Source organism: Oncorhynchus tshawytscha, linkage group LG31 (assembly GCF_018296145.1).
Source record: "Oncorhynchus tshawytscha isolate Ot180627B linkage group LG31, Otsh_v2.0, whole genome shotgun sequence".
Lineage (NCBI taxonomy): Eukaryota > Metazoa > Chordata > Actinopteri > Salmoniformes > Salmonidae > Oncorhynchus > Oncorhynchus tshawytscha.
This window is the reverse complement of record NC_056459.1, coordinates 30,218,569-30,236,274: the sequence shown is the minus strand read 5'-3', so window position 1 is coordinate 30,236,274 and position 17,706 is coordinate 30,218,569. Positions and strand designations below refer to the sequence as shown.

Sequence of the window (17,706 nt, the reverse complement as noted above, 5' to 3'; positions counted from 1 at the left end):
AGGAGAGACTCCTGGAGGAGGACAGCAGACAGTTTGACTCAGCCTGGCAGGAGATGCTCAACCACGCCACCAACAGGGTACTGATGGAATTACACTTAGGACTAAGTAAAAACATTATCTTACTACAAGGCTGGGTAACTCTTGGTCCTGGAAAGCCACAGTGTGTGCTGATGCTGATTAGACATCATTAGTAGTATTAGCTTGATTTTGTTGGACTAGATCAAAGCACATACACTACAGACTGACTCTGTCACTTTATTGGCTGTTGCAGGTGATGGAGGCGGAGATGACGAGGACTCGTAGCGAATTAGAGCACAGAAAGACGGCGAACCACTACAATGCCTGCATCAGTCATATGAGACAGCTCGAGAAAAAACTCAAACACACCATCAACAAGTCCAGGTGTGTGTGTGTGTGTGTGTGTGTGTGTGTGTGTGTGTGTGTGTGTGTGTGTGTGTGTGTGTGTGTGTGTGTGTGTGTGTGTGTGTGTTCGTGTGTGTGTGCATATGAGGCTGTGTGTGAGTTTTGGTCCTGTTCCTGTTACTGAGAAGAGAGAGGAATGGATACCCTGGCTCAGCCACCCCTCTCGGGCCTCTCGTTGCTCGATGTGTGATGTCTTCCAGATGTTAGCCGAGTATGCCTGTGCTGTGGTGTGTACGTTTGGGCGTAGTGTGTGTGTGTGTGTGTGTGTGTGAGTGAGTGAGTGAGTGTGTATATATGTGTATATATATATATGTGAGTTTGGGCGCTGTGTGTGTGGTGTGTGTGTGTGTGTGTGTGTGTGTGTGTGTGTGTGTGTGTGTGTGTGTGTGTGTGTGTGTGTGTGTGTGTGGAATGTAGCAGCTCTTGGAAGTGCAGTGTTATTTTTTTCCAGAGGTTCATGGTTGCTATGACAACTCTACAGCACCATGTCAGAACTACCGACTCAAATCTCTCTCTCTCGCTCTCTCGCTCTCTCTCTCTCTCGCTCTCTCGCTCTCTCGCTCTCTCTCTCTCTCTCTCTCGCTCTCTCTCTCTCTCTCTCTCTCACTCTCTCTCTCTCTCTCCACCTACAGGCCATATTTTGAACTGAAGGCGAAATACTACCTAAAACTGGAGGTATGTACAGTGCTCATTGTTCCGAATAGACAGTAGCTTGTTTGTGTGTGTAACACCCCTACTCTCTTCTCTCTCTCAGCAACTAAAACGTTGCGTAGACGAGCATCAGGCGAAACTGACCGTCGCCAAGGCAGACTACCGCACAGCGCTGCGTAACCTAGAGACCATCTCAGAGGAGATCCACGCCCGGCGACGCTCCATCACCATGGGAACCAGAGGGAGGGGTGTGGGGGCCGAGGGCGAGGGAGGCCATGAGGACATTACCAACTTCAAGATGGAGTCAGACGGACTGTCCAGTGAGTGACACACACACATACGTACACACACAAACACACGTTTTAATGTGTATATCTGTGTGTGTTTTAATGTGTATATCTGTGTGTGTTTTAATGTGTATATCTTTGTGTGTTTTAATGTGTGTGTATGTTTTCCAGTGGTGTCTGTGACGTTTGATGAAGAAGGAGGATCAGAGGAAGAGACAGAATCACACTCCACTTCTGCTCCCCTCGACATGACCTCCTCCTCCCATCATCCCTCCTCCTCCTTCTTCACCCCCTCTGCCTACCTCTCCTCTGCCCCCTCTCTCCTCTCCTCGTCCTGTCCCAGTACCATGGAGGGACCCAGTCCTGGCGGCTGGCTAAGCCCAGAGTCGAGGTGTGGTTCAGGGCATGACTGTACTCACCTCGGCCCCCGTTCCCAGTGCAGTGGGGCCTCCTCCCCAGACCCAGACTGCGACCAAGAGAGAGGTCTGTGTGTGTCTGTGTTCCAGTGACTGTCTACAAATGTGATTATTGTTTGGATTATTGGGTTACTTTACTGAACAAAAATATAAACACAAAATGCAACAATTTCAAAGATTTTACTATATTGGTAGGAACTGGAACACACTGTCGTACAATTAGACACAGAGCATCCCAAACATGCTCAATATACTTATGGTAGATAAATTAACATTAAATTATCTGACAACAGCCCTGGTGGACATTCCTGTACTCAGCATGCCAATTGCACGCTCCCTCAAAACTTGAGGCATCTGTGGCATTGTGTTGTGTGACAAAACTGCACATTTTAGAGTGGCTTTTTATTGTCCCCAGCACAAGATGCACCTGTGTAATGATCATTCTGTTTAATCAGCTTCTTAATAAGCCACACCTGTCAGACAGATGGATTATCTTGGCAAAGGAGAAATGCTCACTAACAGGGATCTATGCACATTTCTGCAACAATTTGAGAGAAATAAGCTTTTTGTGCATATGGAACATTTCAGGGATCTTTTATTTCAGCTTATGAAACTTGGGACCGACACTTTACATGTTGCGTTTATATTTTTGTTCAGTGTAGTTAAAGGATTGCATTTTAGAAAACAAGCTTATTCACCCTTTACCCTGCTTCGTGTGTGTGTGTGTGTGTGTGTGTGTGTGTGTGTGTGTGTGTGTGTGTGTGTGTGTGTGTGTGTGTGTGTGTGCGCGCGTGCGTGCGCAGGGGACAGAGCAGAGGGAGCAGAGCAGAAGTCGGGTCTGGGTAAGCTGACCCTGACCATAACACACCCACTGCATCCCGGGAAGGATGACCCCAACGGTGACCCTAAGATGACCTCTAGCCCCACACCCCACAACCCATAGCCCCGTTCCCATCATCCTCCTGACCAACAGCGAAAAACGGACAGAAGACTTCACCTCTCACATCGTATCATTGACTCATGACCTTTAAACCTGAACTCTGAACTATGAGGCTTTCTATGGACTTAAGTGTTTATGTTCACCCCAGAGGGAAATCTGAAATCAGCACCTATTCCATACATAGGAACTAAGGAATCGTGGAAATCAGTGGAGGCTGATGGGAGTAGCTATAGGAGGATGGGCTCATTGTAATTGTTACGGCTTTCTTCCATTGAAGGAGAGTCGGACCAAAATGCAGCGTGGTTGATAATATACATCTTTAATGAAGATGAATAATACAAAACAACAAACGGACCGTGAAAACCTATACAGCCTATCTGGTGAATACAAAACACTGAGACAGGAACAATCACCCACCAAACACTCAAAGAATATGGCTGCCTAAATATGGTTCCCAATCAGAGACAACGAGGATCACCTGCCTCTGATTGAGAACCGCCTCAGGCAACCATAGACTTTGCTAGAACACCCCACTAAGCCACAATCCTAAAACCTACGAAAAACCCAATACAAAAACACACCACAAAATAAACCCATGTCACACCCTGGCCTGACCAAATAAATATAGAAAACACAAAATACTAAGACCAGGGCGTGACAGTAATGGCTGGAATGGAATGAATGGAACAGTCAAACATGTGGTTTTCATGTTTGATACCGTTCCATTTCATTCCAGCCATTACAATGAGCCCATCCTCCTATAGCTACTCCCATCAGCCCCCACTGGTGGAAATAGGGTGCCATTTTGGATCTTGTCCAGAACTGATCGGGAGGAATCTGGAAGGGGAAGTCAACATGATGGATACCTGGGGATTGTGGGGGAGCATAGCCAGCCCAGTCGATGGTCAACTCCTTAAAAGATTTGAAGGAAGGGTGTGAAAGAGACATTGCTATGGTTACATCCTGTCACAAAGGGTGCACTTCCACACATCCTGTCACAAATGGTGCACTTCCACACATCCTGTCACAAAGGGTGCACTTCCACACATCCTGTCACAAAGGGTGCACTTCCACACATCCTGTCACAAATGATGCACTTCCACACATCCTGTCACAAATGGTGCACTTCCACACATCCTGTCACAAATGGTGCACTTCCACACATCTTGTCACAAATGGTGCACTTCCACACATCCTGTCACAAATGGTGCACTTCCACACATCCTGTCACAAATGGTGCACTTCCACACATCCTGTCACAAATGGTGCACTTCCACACATCCTGTCACAAATGGTGCACTTCCACACATCCTGTCACAAATGGTGCACTTCCACACATCCTGTCACAAATGGTGCACTTCCACACATCCTGTCACAAATGGTGCACTTCCACACATCCTGTCACAAATGGTGCACTTCCACACATCCTGTCACAAATGGTGCACTTCCACACATCCTGTCACAAATGGTGCACTTCCGCACATCCTGTCACAAAGGGTGCACTTCCACACATCCTGTCACAAATGGTGCACTTCCACACATCCTGTCACAAATGGTGCACTTCCACACATCCTGTCACAAATGGTGCACTTCCACACATCCTGTCACAAATGGTGCACTTCCACACATCCTGTCAAAGGGTGCACTTCCACACATCCTGTCAAAGGGTGCACTTCCACACATCCTGTCACAAATGGTGCACTTCCACACATCCTGTCACAAAGGGTGCACTTCCACACATCCTATCACAAAGGGTGCACTTCCACACATCCTGTCACAAATGGTGCACTTCCACACATCCTGTCACAAATGGTGCACTTCCACACATCCTGTCACAAATGGTGCACTTCCACACATCCTGTCACAAAGGGCACTTCCACACATCCTGTCACAAATGGAGGGAGTTTCCACCATTGTTAATTGTTGGAATAACCCTGGAGAGAGATGTTGACTGTTGACTTGTGGTCTCAGTGGGGATGTGAGGCAGAGGTTAGTGTGGTCTCAGTGGGGATGTGAGGCAGAGGTTAATGTGGTCTCAGTGGGGATGTGAGGCAGAGGTTAATGTGGTCTCAGTGAGGATTCCCCAGAGGGGATGTGAGGCAGAGGTTAGTGTGGTCTCAGTGAGGATTCCCCAGAGGGGATGTGAGACAGAGGTTAGTGTGGTCTCAGTGAGGATGTGAGGCAGAGGTTAATGTGGTCTCAGTGAGGATGTGAGGCAGAGGTTAATGTGGTCTCAGTGAGGATGTGAGGCAGAGGTTAATGTGGTCTCAGTGAGGATGTGAGGCAGAGGTTAATGTGGTCTCAGTGAGGATGTGAGGCAGAGGTTAATGTGGTCTCAGTGAGGATGTGAGGCAGAGGTTAATGTGGTCTCAGTGAGGATGTGAGGCAGAGGTTAATGTGGTCTCAGTGAGGATGTGAGACAGAGGTTAATGTGGTCTCAGTGAGGATGTGAGACAGAGGTTAATGTGGTCCCCGTTTGTGGTAGATGGTGGCAGATTGTGGTAAATTGCATTGTGTGTCATTGCACCACACTATCACAAGGGGGAGATAGAGCGCTGATTTTGATTTCTCTCCCTCTAAAAACAGATAGAAATAATTCTAAATAACAAACTGGCTTAATTTACCACAGTGTGGAAGGCTGATAGCCCCTCTATATAGAGTTTCTGAAACACAGAGTCCTTCTTTGCTGATGTGAAGAAGAAACTGAATGAAAGAGAGTCCAGTGAGGATCGGGAGGGAAAAAGGTTTCCCAAGTCCTGAGCTATTTTTTTTATTAACCCTTATTTTTGACTGAGAGCACGTTCTCATTTACAGCAACGACCTGAGGAATAGTTACAGGGGAGAGGAAGGGAGGGATCAATGAGCAAATTTTAAGGGACGTTCTCTTGATAAGTGTGTGAATTGGACCATTTTCCTGTTCAAATGTAACAAGTACTTTTGGGTATCAGGTAGTAAAAAGTACATTATTTTCTTTAGGAATGTCGTGAAGTAGAAGTAAAAGTTGGCAAAAATATAAATTGTGAAAGTACAATAAAACGACTTAGAACGTTAAAGTATTTTTACTTACTTACTTTTACACCACTGTCTCTGATATAGGGTCCAGTACATCTCTTGATGATTTCTTCCTCAAAGAACTCTCGAGCCATGATGCCTGAATAAGGAGGCAACAGTGAATTATTGTGGAACACATTGCAGTCTGTGAGGTGTAGGCTACAATATTTGATGTAACTGTTTGCTTTGTAAATAGCTAAACCTACCATCAAAAATCAAATATGGGCCTGGTCCCTGGCGAGAAATTGCCTCCCCCCACAAATGGAGTTTGAGGGGATGCTTGGGACTCGGCTTGCTTGATCTTCTTCCTTTTTCTCTGTAGCAATTTTGAGCAAATTGCTCAAGGGCCACGGTTGATTATTCCGTGGAGATGACGTTATTGAATGCCTCGCCAGCTTCGATCCATGCCTGGGCCTGCAGCACGCAACGTTCTTTGTTTGTCAGACAATCATTGGGTCGAAACTACAGAACAGAACAAAACAAGAGAACACACATGGTTAATGTTCTGTAAATTTTGTTATATATATATTTAGGAAATTCTCTATTTAGCCAGCTAGCTACATTGGGGGAAAAAAGTATTTAGTCAGCCACCAATTGTGCAAGTTCTCCCACTTAAAAAGATGAGAGAGGCCTGTAATTTTCATCATAGCTACACTTCAACTATGACAGACAAAATGAGAAAAAAAATCCAGAAAATCACATTGTAGGATTTTTAATGAATTTATTTGCAAATTATGGTGGAAAATAAGTACTTGGTCAATAACAAAAGTTTATCTCAATTAACCTCAGCTATCATAGCTTGTTGTATTGACTTCACAACAGTCTGAATGACATTAATGAAGCCTATGGATTGAGTAGAATATATTCTTAGGATCAGAGGACCCATACCAAGTCTTTTCAGTCTCCTGAGGGGGGAAAGGTTTTGTCATGCCCTCTTCACGACTGTCTTGGTATGTTTGGAACATGATAGATTGTTGGTGATGTGGACACCAAGGAACTTGAAACTCTCGACCCGCTCCACTACAGCCCCTTCGATGTTAATGGGGGCCTGTTCGACCCGCCTTTTCCTGTAGGCCACGATCAGCTCCTTTGTCTTGCTCACATTGAGGGAGAGGTTGTTGTTCTCGCACCACACTGCCAGTTCTCTTACCTCCTCCCTGTAGGCTGTCTCATCGTTGTTGGTGATCAGACCTACCACATTGTGTCGTCAGCAATCTTAATGATGGCGTTGGGAGTCGTGTTTGGCCATGCAGTCATGGGTGAACAGAGAGTACAGGAGGAGCCTAAGTACACACCCCTGAGGGGCCCCCATGTTGAGGGTCAGGGTGGCAGACATGTTGTTGCCTACCCTTACCACCTGGGGGCGGCCCGTCAGGAAGTCCAGTATCCAGTTGCACAGGGAGGTGTTTAGTCCCAGGGTCCTTAGCTTAGTGATGAGCTTCGTGGGCACTATGGTGTTGAGTGCTGAGCTGTAGTCAATGAACAGCATTCTCACATAGGTGTTCCTTTTGTCCAGGTGAAAAAGGGTAGTGTGGAGTGAGATTGAGATTGCGTCATCTGTGGATCTGTTGGGGCGGTATGCTAATTAGAGTGGGTCTAGGGTATCATGGAAGGATGCTGTTGATGTGAGCCATGACCAGCCTTTCAAAGCCCTTCCTGGCTACAGACGTGAAGTGCTACGGGGCGGTGCTCACTGACCTGCCTAGTTCAATATTGGTTACATTAAAACATTAAATAAATAAATAAACACAGCAGCTGTGCTGGAGCCTGATGCAATTTCTAAAGGAAGAACCACTGTAGATGTGACTTTTTATTTCTCATCTATATATACATTCATAGATTTTTATATTGAATATTAAAAAATACAATCTACTTTCAGTGAAGGCGCTCAACATCTACATCACATTCAGTCATCTAACAGACTCCCATCTAGAGCGATACACAGAAGCAACCAGGGGCAACGTCGTGCTCAACAGCACGTCGACAGATCTCCCACAAGCTCAAAAAACAGGAACCCGAACCAGCATCCTAGTATACAAAAATACTGGCTAAAACAAAAATAGATTTGGCTACTGTATATTTAGTGAGCTGCTGCCCCCTAGCGGTCATACCGCAGCGCTGCATAGGTTCAGACTGAAGAACACGCCCTCAGACAAGCCAACAGCCTATCACCGAAGGCAGGAACGATGTCAGATGCACTTTTCAACCATACTCCGCACAGTAAGTAGGAGCCGGCAATACAGCAATAGTCTGCCATAAAACCTTAAAGAAGAAGAAGACAGGGCAGTAGAAACAACAACAAACATTTATTAGAAATAGCTACAGTAGCTAGTTAATGTAACAACAACGTGTTAATATTGCATCCATTCTATCAACAGCTATACTTTTGTGAAACAGGTCAGAATTAGAAACAAACTCTCGGTTTTATTTGTTTAACGAGTGTTGAGAACTCTGGACTGAGTGACCATTGAACTCGTACTGACCGGTCCTCCCTATCAGAGTTCCCCATCTATCCCGGGCTCTGGTCAGTCAGCCATGGCCCTCCGTGTCCTCCAGGCCGTGGCGGCGGTGGCTGTTCTTTGTCGGTTCCCCGTAACGTTAACTCGGGCTGGGGACAGGTCAGAGGGGACTCCCGGCCAATCCTACGTGGCTGCGGTATACGAGCACCGGGTTATTCTAAACCCGGAGCCGCACGTACCTCTGTCCCGGGCCGCGGCGCTCAAGCACATGATGAGCAACCTGGATGTGTACGAGGAGCAGGCCGCGCGAGCTGCGGAACAGGTTGGCTACATTTCTTCTCTTTGATTTAACATAACCAGATGTGTTAGTGCAGGGCTGGAACTAAAGCCTGCACACCCTGCCGCTAAGCTCTTCAGGACTGGGTTACACTTGTCTTTGACAGGAAGGTTACACATCAATCTTGCTTTAAGGGCTGAAGTTAGCTTAAAGCTCTTCTCCCTTTCGAGTCTCACCCGTTTCCCTAATTCTCTCTCTTTCAGGGGGCTCAGATCATAGTATTTCCAGAGGATGGTCTTCAGGGGTTTAACTTCAGTCGTCTGTCCATCTCTGCTTACCTAGAGACCATCCCTGACCCACAGTCTGAGGACTGGAACCCCTGTACACAGACAGACAGACACACCCACACTGAGGTATGTACAGAGCCGGATCCAGAACGAATCAGTTGGGCGAGCCTTTGATTTCTATATGCGGGTACGTTTTTTTCGGGGGACCTCCTGTGTGTGCAAGCGCATGAACGTTCACAATAGTTTTTTTAAACAGTGTTATAGTCGAGGCAATAGGCAGCTCGTGAGTTTCAAGTTTGTGGAAGCTTACAATTTATCCTACCATTTCTACCGATCTTTGTGCCGGTTATGATTATTTTTATATGCGCATTTTCGTGGAACACTTTCATTTCAATAGTAACGTTTTAATTTCTCAGAATCATTGTCACGTGGTTAATCATAAAAATCGGAAAAATCTTTAAGTTAAAATTCTACTAAGGCAAGAATACCAGCCTCTGATACACTGATCTATTGGCAGTTAAAGACATTAGCGCATAGAACTGAAAGATAAATAATAATAATAAATAAACAAAACAACAACACAGAGTTACACATGGAGTAAACAATAAACAACAACACAGAGTTACATGCTTTATTTGAGATTGATGCGTCTTTCTGCCGGGCACGCGTCTCAAATAAATGATCAATATTTCCAGAGGATGGTCTTCAGGACACACACACACACACACACACACACACACACACACTTGGTGTACAAAACATTAAGAACACCTTCCTAATATTGAGTTGCAGTTCATCGAGGCATGGACTCTACAAGGTGTCGGAAGCGTTCCACAGGGATGCTGGCCCATGTGGACTCCAATGCTTCCTACAGTTGTGTCAAGTTGGCTGGATGTCCTTTGGGTGGTGGATCATTCTTGATACACACGGTAAACCGTTGAGCGTGAAAAACTCAGCAGCGTTGCAGTTCTTGACACAAACCGGTGCTCATGGCACCTACTACCATATCCTGTTCAAAGGCACCTACTACCATATCCTGTTCAAAGGCACCTACTACCATATCCTGTTCAAAGGCACCTACTACCATATCCTGTTCAAAGGCACCTACTACCATATCCTGTTCAAAGGCACCTACTACCATATCCTGTTCAAAGGCACCTACTACCATATCCTGTTCAAAGGCACCTACTACCATATCCTGTTCAAAGGCACCTACTACCATATCCTGTTCAAAGGCACCTACTACCATATCCTGTTCAAAGGCACCTACTACCATATCCTGTTCAAAGGCACCTACTACCATATTCTGTTCAAAGGCACCTACTACCATATCCTGTTCAAAGGCACCTACTACCATATCCTGTTCAAAGGCACCTACTACCATATCCTGTTCAAAGACACCTACATCTTTTGTCTTGCCCATTCGCTCTCTGAATGGCACATATTCTGTACACAATCCATGTCTCAAGGCTTAACAGTTCTTCATTAACCTGTCTCCCCTTCAGCTCCACTAATTGAAGTGGATTTAACAAGTGACATCAATAAGCAGGTCATTGCTTCCACCTGGTCAGTCTGTCATGGGAAAGAGCAGGTGTTCCTAATGTTTTGTACACTGTGTCTTTTGGTCTATTTTCTGGGGGATCAAATATCTTCAAATGTGTATTCTGTCCTGTTCTCTCTCAGGTCCTCCAGAGGTTGAGCTGCATGGCTCGACGTCACCGTCTTTACCTGGTGGCCAACATGGCTGACCTCCAGCCCTGCTGCCAGACCTCTCACCCCACCTGCCCCCCCGATGGGCGCTGGCAGTTCAACACTGATGTAGTCTTCAGGTTACCTGTGTTGCTTCTGTTTTGAACACGTTGTTCATGTGCTGCTAGAGAGTAAAAGGTGGACAGGGAGTTCCAGGTTTTCCAAAACCTCCAGAGGTTCTCTTGGAAATGACATTATATTGTGTTTATATACAGGGATGATGTTTGAGCTCTTGGAATAGGGAAATGACATTATATACAGGGATGATGTTTGAGCTCTTGGAATAGGGAAATGACATTATATACAGGGATGATGTTTGAGCTCTTGGAATAGGGAAATGACATTATATACAGGGATGATTTTTGTGCTCTTGGAATAGGGAAAGGACATTATATACAGGGATGATGTTTGTGCTCTTGGAATAGGGAAATGACATTATATACAGGGATGATGTTTGAGCTCTTGGAATAGGGAAATGACATTATATACAGGGATGATGTTTGAGCTCTTGGAATAGGGAAATGACATTATATACAGGGATGATGTTTGTGCTCTTGGAATAGGGAAATTACATTATATTGTGTTTATATATAGGGATGATGTTTGTGCTATATGGTTGGGGCGGCAGGGTAGCCTAGTGGTTAGAGCGTTAGACTAGTAAAGGTTGCAAGTTCAAACCCCCGAGCTGACAAGTTACAAATCTGTCGTTCTGCCCCTGAACAGGCAGTTAACCCACTGTTCCCAGGCCGTCATTGAAAACAAGAATTTGTTCTTAACTGACTTGCCTGGTAAAATAAATAAAGGTTAAATAAAAGAGGCGTTCATTTAAAACGCACCCCGCCATTCTCTGTATGTACTGTATGTTTAATAATAATTGTATTATTATTTTTTTACACAATAAGTTGAGTTATAGATTGATTTTTCATCTATGTTTGTTCTCCCATTCACTACAGGCGGGATGGTTCCCTGGCGGCACGCTATCACAAACACAACCTGTACTTTGAGAACGCCTTCGATGCCCCGCCCACACTAGAGGTGGTGACCTTTGACACTCCGTTCGCCGGACGGTTTGGAGTGTTCACCTGCTTCGACATCCTGTTCCATGACCCTACCGTCAGACTACTGGAGCAGGTACGTACAGGAATCTCAGAGGGCGGCAGGTAGCCCTGTGGTTAGAGCGTTGGGCCAGTAACCAAAAGGTTTTTAAAAAATTAAAAAATTGCCCTTGAGCAAGATACCTAATCCTAATTGCTCCTGCATCGCTGTTGTCGATGGCAGACCCTGGCTGTGACCTGCACTCTGAGGGTGTATCAGGGAGAGTAGGATATGTTAAAAAAGAAACATTTACAATTCACACATGCACAGTGTGGCAAAAAAGTATTTAGTCAGCCACCAATTGTGCAAGTTCTCCCACTTAAAAAGATGAGGCCTGTAATTTTCATCATAGGTACACTTCAACTATGACAGACACAATCAGTAAAAAAAATCCAGAAAATCACATTGTAGGATTTTTAATTTATTTATTTGCAAATTATGGTGGAAAATAAGTATTTGGTCAATAACAAAAGTTTATCTCAATACTTTGTTATATACCCTTTGTTGGCAATGACAGAGGTCAAACATTTTCTGTAAGTCTTCACAAGATTTTCACACACTGTTGCTGGTATTTTGGCCCATTCCTCCATGCAGATCTCCTCTAGATGTGATGTTTTGGGGCTGTTGCTGGGCAACACAGACTTTCAACTCCCTCCAAAGATGTTCTATGGGGTTGAGATCTGGAGACTGGCTAGGCCACTCCAGGACCTTGAAATGCTTCTTACGAAGCCACTCCTTCGTTGCCCGGGCGGTGAGTTTGGGATCATTGTCATGCTGAAAGACCCAGCCACGTTTCATCTTCAATGCCCTTGCTGATGGAAGGAGGTTTTCACTCAAAATCTCACGATACATGGCCCCATTCATTCTTTCCTTTACACGGATCAGTCGTCCTGGTCCCTTTGCAGAAAAACAGCCCCAAATCATGATGTTTACACCCCCATCCTTCACAGTAGGTATGGTGTTCTTTGGTTGCAACTCAGCATTCTTTGTCCTCCAAACATGACGAGTTGAGTTTTTACCAAAAAGTTATATTTTGGTTTCATCTGACCATATGACATTCTCCAAATCTTCTTCTGGATCATCCAAATGCTCTCTAGCAAACTTCAGACGGGCCTGGACATGTACTGGCTTAAGCAGGGGGACACGTCTGGCACTGCAGGATTTGAGTTCCTGGCGGCGTAGTGTGTTACTGATGGTAGGCTTTGTTACTTTGGTCCCAGCTCTCCTTAGGTCATTCACTAGGTCCCCCCGTGTGGTTCTGGGATTTTTACTCACCGTTCTTTTGATCATTTTGACCCCACAGGGTGAGATCTTGCGTGGAGCTCCAGATCGAGGGAGATTATCAGTGGTCTTGTATGTCTTCCATTTCCTAATAATTGCGCTCACTGTTGATTTCTTCAAGCCAAGCTGCTTACCTATTGCAGATTCAGTGGAGTTTGGAGTGTGACTGTTTGAGGTTGTGGACAGGTGTCTTTTATACTGATAACAAGTTCAAACAGGTGCCATTAATACAGGTAACGAATGGAGGACAGAGGAGCCTCTTAAAGAAGAAGTTACAGGTCTGTGAGAGCCAGAAATCTTGCTTGTTTGTAGGGGACCAAATACTTATTTTCCACCATAATTTGCAAATAAATTCATTAAAAATCCTACAATGCGATTTTCTGGATTTTTTTTTCTCTCTTTTTGTCTGTCATAGTTGAAGTGTACCTATGATGAAAATTACAGGCCTCTCATCTTTTTAAGTGGGAGAACTTGCACAATTGGTGGCTGACTAAATACTTTGCCCCACTGTATATTACTACACACAGGTGTATTAATATAAGCTCTCACCAAGTGATTATTACACACACACACACACACACACACACACACACAGTGTTAATGTATCTGTGTTAATGTCTCTGTGTTAATGTTTCTGTCTTTATATTTCTCCTCAGGGTGTCAGACAGATGGTCTACCCTACAGCCTGGATGAACCAGCTTCCTCTGTTGTCAGCCGTTCAGTTCCAGAGAGCCTTCAGTCTGGGAGCTAACACCACTCTGCTGGCGGCTAACATCAGGGCAGACAGCCTGGGTATGACAGGAAGTGGCATCTTCACCCCTGGTACTGCCATCTACCACCATGCCAGGGCTGGGCAGCCAGAGGAGGGGAGGCTGCTGGTGCTGAGGATACCTGTACTGGACACTGCCTGGCTGGGAACAGAGATGAGGGCCAAGGGGCAGGCAGGAGGAGAGACTGCAAAAGGAGAGGGGGAGGCAGGAGGAGAGGGGGAGGCAGGAGGAGAGACTGCAAGAGGAGAGGGGGAGGCAGGAGGAAAGACTGCAAGAGGAGAGGGGGAGGCAGGAGGAGAGGGGGAGGCAGGAGGAGAGACTGCAAGACGAGAGGGAGAGGCAGGAGGACAGACTGCAAGAAGAAAGGGGGAGGCAGGAGGAGAGACTGCAAGACGAGAGGGAGAGGCAGGAGGACAGACTGCAAGAAGAGAGGGGGAGGCAGGAGGAGAGACTGCAAGAGGAGAGGGGGAGGCAGGAGGACAGACTGCAAGGGGAGAGGGGGAGGCAGGAGGACAGACTGCAAGGGGAGAGGCAGGAGGACAGACTGCAAGAGGAGAGGGAGAGGCAGGAGGAGAGACTGCAAGAGGAGAGGGAGAGGCAGGAGGAGAGACTGCAAGAGGAGAGGCAGGAGGACAGACTGCTTATACCAGGTCACCTAAGCCTCTGTCTGGACAGAGGGAAGGCAACTCTGGGTTCTGTCTACAGGAGAGCCAACACTGCCAGGAGGATTCTCTCTCTACCTCTCCTCCTGCCTTCTCTCCCTCATCCCCCTTTCCTTTCACCTCCTCTATGATGTATGATCCCTTCTCCTTCCTCCTGCTGAGTGGTTCAGAGGGCCAGCTGACTGTGTGTGACGGTCCTTTCTGCTGCCGCCTGCAGTACCGACGCTCCCCACAGGGGGGCAATGCGGAGCTCTATGCTCTAGGAGCGTTCTCTGGCACTCACACGGTTAACGGGCGCTACAATGTACAGGTAGGGACCAACGTTTAAATTTATACTGAGTAGAACTGGTAGACTGTATACTGAGTAGAACTGGTAAACATTACAACTTCCATTTGGAACTGCTTGGAGGACTCCTGCACTGTGTATACTTGCAGCATTTGTTAGTATTCAACTTCTAGTATACAGTCTACCAGTTCTACTCAGTATACAGTATACCAGTTCTACTCAGTTTACTAGTTCTACTCAGTATACAGTCTACCAGTTCTACTCAGTATACCAGTTCTACTCAGTATACAGTCTACCAGTTCTACTCAGTATAGAGTTTACCAGTTCTACTCAGTCTACCAGTTCTACTCAGTATACAGTATACCAGTTCTACTCAGTTTACTAGTTCTACTCAGTATACAGTCTACCAGTTCTACTCAGTATACCAGTTCTACTCAGTATACAGTCTACCAGTTCTACTCAGTATAGAGTTTACCAGTTCTACTCAGTCTACCAGTTCTACTCAGTATACCAGTTCTACTCAGTATACCAGTTCTACTCAGTATACAGTTTACTAGTTCTACTCAGTATACCAGTTCTACTCAGTATACAGTTTACTAGTTCTACTCAGTATACCAGTTCTACTCAGTATACCAGTTCTACTCAGTATACAGTCTACCAATTCTACTCAGTATTCCAGTTCTACTCAGTATACAGTCTACCAGTTCTACTCAGTATACCAGTTCTACTCAGTATACAGTTTACTAGTTCTACTCAGTATACAGTCTACCAATTCTACTCAGTATACCAGTTCTACTCAGTATACGTCTACCAATTCTACCAGTTCTACTCAGTATACAGTCTACCAGTTCTACTCAGTATACCAGTTCTACTCAGTATACCAGTTCTACTCAGTCTACCAGTTCTACTCAGTCTACCAGTTCTACTCAGTCTACCAGTTCTACTCAGTCTACCAGTTCTACTCAGTATACCAGTTCTACTCAGTATACCAGTTCTACTCAGTATACCAGTTCTACTCAGTATACAGTTTACTAGTTCTACTCAGTATACCAGTTCTACTCAGTATACCAGTTCTACTCAGTATACAGTTTACCAGTTCTACTCACTATACTAGTTCTACTCAGTATACAGTCTACCAGTTCTACTCAGTATACAGTCTACCAGTTCCTAAGCTTGAGTTTTTACCTCATGTCCAGCTGTGATCTTCCAATAGTTAAGCCTCTTGCAGTACTACAACAGTTCATGCATGGTATTGATGATTAACCCCTCCCCCTCCAGGTGTGCGCGTTGGTCCGCTGTTTGGGGTCGGAGGTCAGCTCCTGTGGACAGGAAGTGGAGGAGGCAGAGTCGAGAGTTGACTTCCTATTGGAGGGGAAGTTCGGAACCCGCCACGTTTACCCGTCGTTGCTAGGTAGTGGCATGGTTCTAGAACAACCTGACCAGGTCAAGACGACCACAGATGGTCGCGTGGCCATGGAACACTCAGGGATGACCGTCGGACTAGTGACCGCATGTCTCTACGGCAGGGTGTACGACCAGGACTAAGGTGTGTGAGAGAGAGGTTGCGGTCCAAACACTTAAGATACACCCTCGTCCACTTACCCTCGCCTTATGCCCTTGGGGAAATCCCCGTCGCCATCTTGGAGGGCGGTCCAAATGATTAGCCAAGCAAGGGAAGTTAGCAAACGTAAGCCCCTCAGCCCTCGTTTTTAGTCGGCTTAGCGAGTGTACAATAATGTTCCCTCCTGGGCCCGAAACTCCCCATAATTCAATTCACGACGATTGTACACCTTGTCAGCGAAAACTTATAAACAACACAATGGAGAAGTCAACATAAAAACAGTAAAAACAAATAAGTTAGAAATTGTGCTACTAATGCACATGACGGCACAAACACGTCTCGTAAAAAGTAAATATGTTTTTGTTTGGTTATCTTTTGGAAATTGTAGAGAAAAAAAATATATATATATATATTCTTCAGAAGTTCCAGCTGGGTAGGCTAACGTTACTTAGCCAATTCATTTACTAGCTATCCTACAGTAGGTGTATATGAATAATTATACAGTTAATATAAGTAGACATGCAATCATAATTGACTGTAGCGCATATAACGCACCCACAAGCTACCGGTGGCTGAACACACAATCATCGCTGGATGAACGAGTGACGAATTTCCAGCCAAGGGTGGTCCATTTAAAAATCATCCCTTCCTCCCTTGCCCCTTGTATACTCGTCAGACGTCATCAGAAGTGTCCACTTAATTTGAGGGTTGAGGGGATAGGGTGTGTCTTAAGTGTTGGGACCGCAACCAGGGAGAGAGAGTGAGAGAGGGTGTGTGTTTTGGTTAAATGATTGTGGTTCACTTTATGGGACCACAATCTTCTACCTCAGTAAATAAGTGTTCTCTTTTGTCATCCGTCCTGTTTCTGAACTGTATCCATGACACCCTATTCTGCAATGTTGTCGGGGGTTACGCCAAATAAAAATATGATTCACCAACAATAAAAAATATTGTATTTTTAAAAAACTTTTTTTCACATTTTCAAACAGCACATTTATAATTTTCCAACGGGTCTATATGTTTGATTTTTTTTTTCTTGCCTGAGTAGCCTCGTTTCACTGCCAAAAATAAAATTAAACCTTCTTGTGTTCAGCGAAATAACAACACAATGTGAAATACAGGTAGCTAGTCAAATAATGAACATCCAATCACATTAACCGTTACTCTCTCGCGGGAATTCCACTAACCAACTAACTCATGTTGGTATCTGTACTGATGGCGTGAAAGCCATGACAGGGAGACATAGTGCAGTGGTAACGCGCGTGCAAGCAGTTGCTCCCGACACTTGGGTTCACTGCAGCATCCACCAAGAGGCTCTTGCTGCCAAGGGAATGCCTGACAGCTTGAAATACGTTTTGGACACTACAGTGAAAATGGTTAACTTTGTTAGAGAGGCCCCTGAACTCGTGTATTTTCTGCACTATGCAATGATATGGGCAGCGACCATGTAACGCTTTTACAACATACAGAAGTGCGCTGGTTATCAAGGGGCAAAGTATTGACACTTTTTT

At 45.4% G+C, this 17,706-nt stretch overlaps 3 protein-coding genes across 3 annotated transcripts in view; all 3 read left to right on the top strand.

The window, feature by feature from the left end:
* The window catches only part of LOC112240209 (SH3 domain-binding protein 5), a 36,877-nt gene extending 33,839 nt beyond the window's left edge, over positions 1-3,038 (top strand). The window contains exons 4-9 of the mRNA XM_042310303.1: positions 1-77; positions 272-402; positions 1,056-1,098; positions 1,178-1,394; positions 1,533-1,844; positions 2,581-3,038. The exon at positions 1-77 is cut by the window's left edge and continues 88 nt beyond it. Of these exons, the coding sequence (XP_042166237.1) occupies positions 1-77; positions 272-402; positions 1,056-1,098; positions 1,178-1,394; positions 1,533-1,844; positions 2,581-2,720 (920 nt within the window). The 3' untranslated portion in view covers positions 2,721-3,038. The remainder of the gene's footprint in view (positions 78-271; positions 403-1,055; positions 1,099-1,177; positions 1,395-1,532; positions 1,845-2,580) is intronic.
* Positions 3,039-3,436: 398 nt separating this feature from the next.
* LOC121841515 lies at positions 3,437-5,770 on the top strand. Its single transcript, XM_042310434.1, has 2 exons — positions 3,437-4,344; positions 4,399-5,770. Exons 1-2 carry the CDS (start codon positions 3,719-3,721, stop codon positions 4,673-4,675), a joined length of 903 nt encoding a protein of 300 aa, XP_042166368.1. The 5' UTR covers positions 3,437-3,718; the 3' UTR covers positions 4,676-5,770.
* A 2,157-nt stretch (positions 5,771-7,927) lies between these two features.
* On the top strand, positions 7,928-17,143 carry btd (biotinidase). Its single transcript, XM_042310438.1, has 7 exons — positions 7,928-8,549; positions 8,768-8,917; positions 10,475-10,620; positions 11,494-11,671; positions 13,573-13,890; positions 14,395-14,658; positions 15,913-17,143. The coding sequence occupies exons 1-7, from the start codon at positions 8,304-8,306 to the stop codon at positions 16,177-16,179; spliced, it is 1,569 nt and encodes a 522-aa protein (XP_042166372.1). The 5' UTR covers positions 7,928-8,303; the 3' UTR covers positions 16,180-17,143.
* Positions 17,144-17,706: the final 563 nt, after the last annotated feature.

What these genes read in the sequence shown, in the direction of transcription:
- btd (XM_042310438.1), top strand. Translation starts at nt 8,304, where the DNA reads ATGGCCCTCCGTGTCCTCCAGGCCGTGGCGGCGGTGGCTGTTCTTTGT. An exon ending in CCGTCAGACTACTGGAGCAG is followed by an intron (nt 11,672 to 13,572) that starts GTACGTACAGGA and finishes ATTTCTCCTCAG; the next exon opens with GGTGTCAGACAGATGGTCTA. An exon ending in ACGGGCGCTACAATGTACAG is followed by an intron (nt 14,659 to 15,912) that starts GTAGGGACCAAC and finishes CTCCCCCTCCAG; the next exon opens with GTGTGCGCGTTGGTCCGCTG.
- LOC121841515 (XM_042310434.1), top strand. Translation starts at nt 3,719, where the DNA reads ATGGTGCACTTCCACACATCCTGTCACAAAGGGTGCACTTCCACACAT. An exon ending in CAAATGGTGCACTTCCACAC is followed by an intron (nt 4,345 to 4,398) that starts ATCCTGTCAAAG and finishes GCACTTCCACAC; the next exon opens with ATCCTGTCACAAATGGTGCA.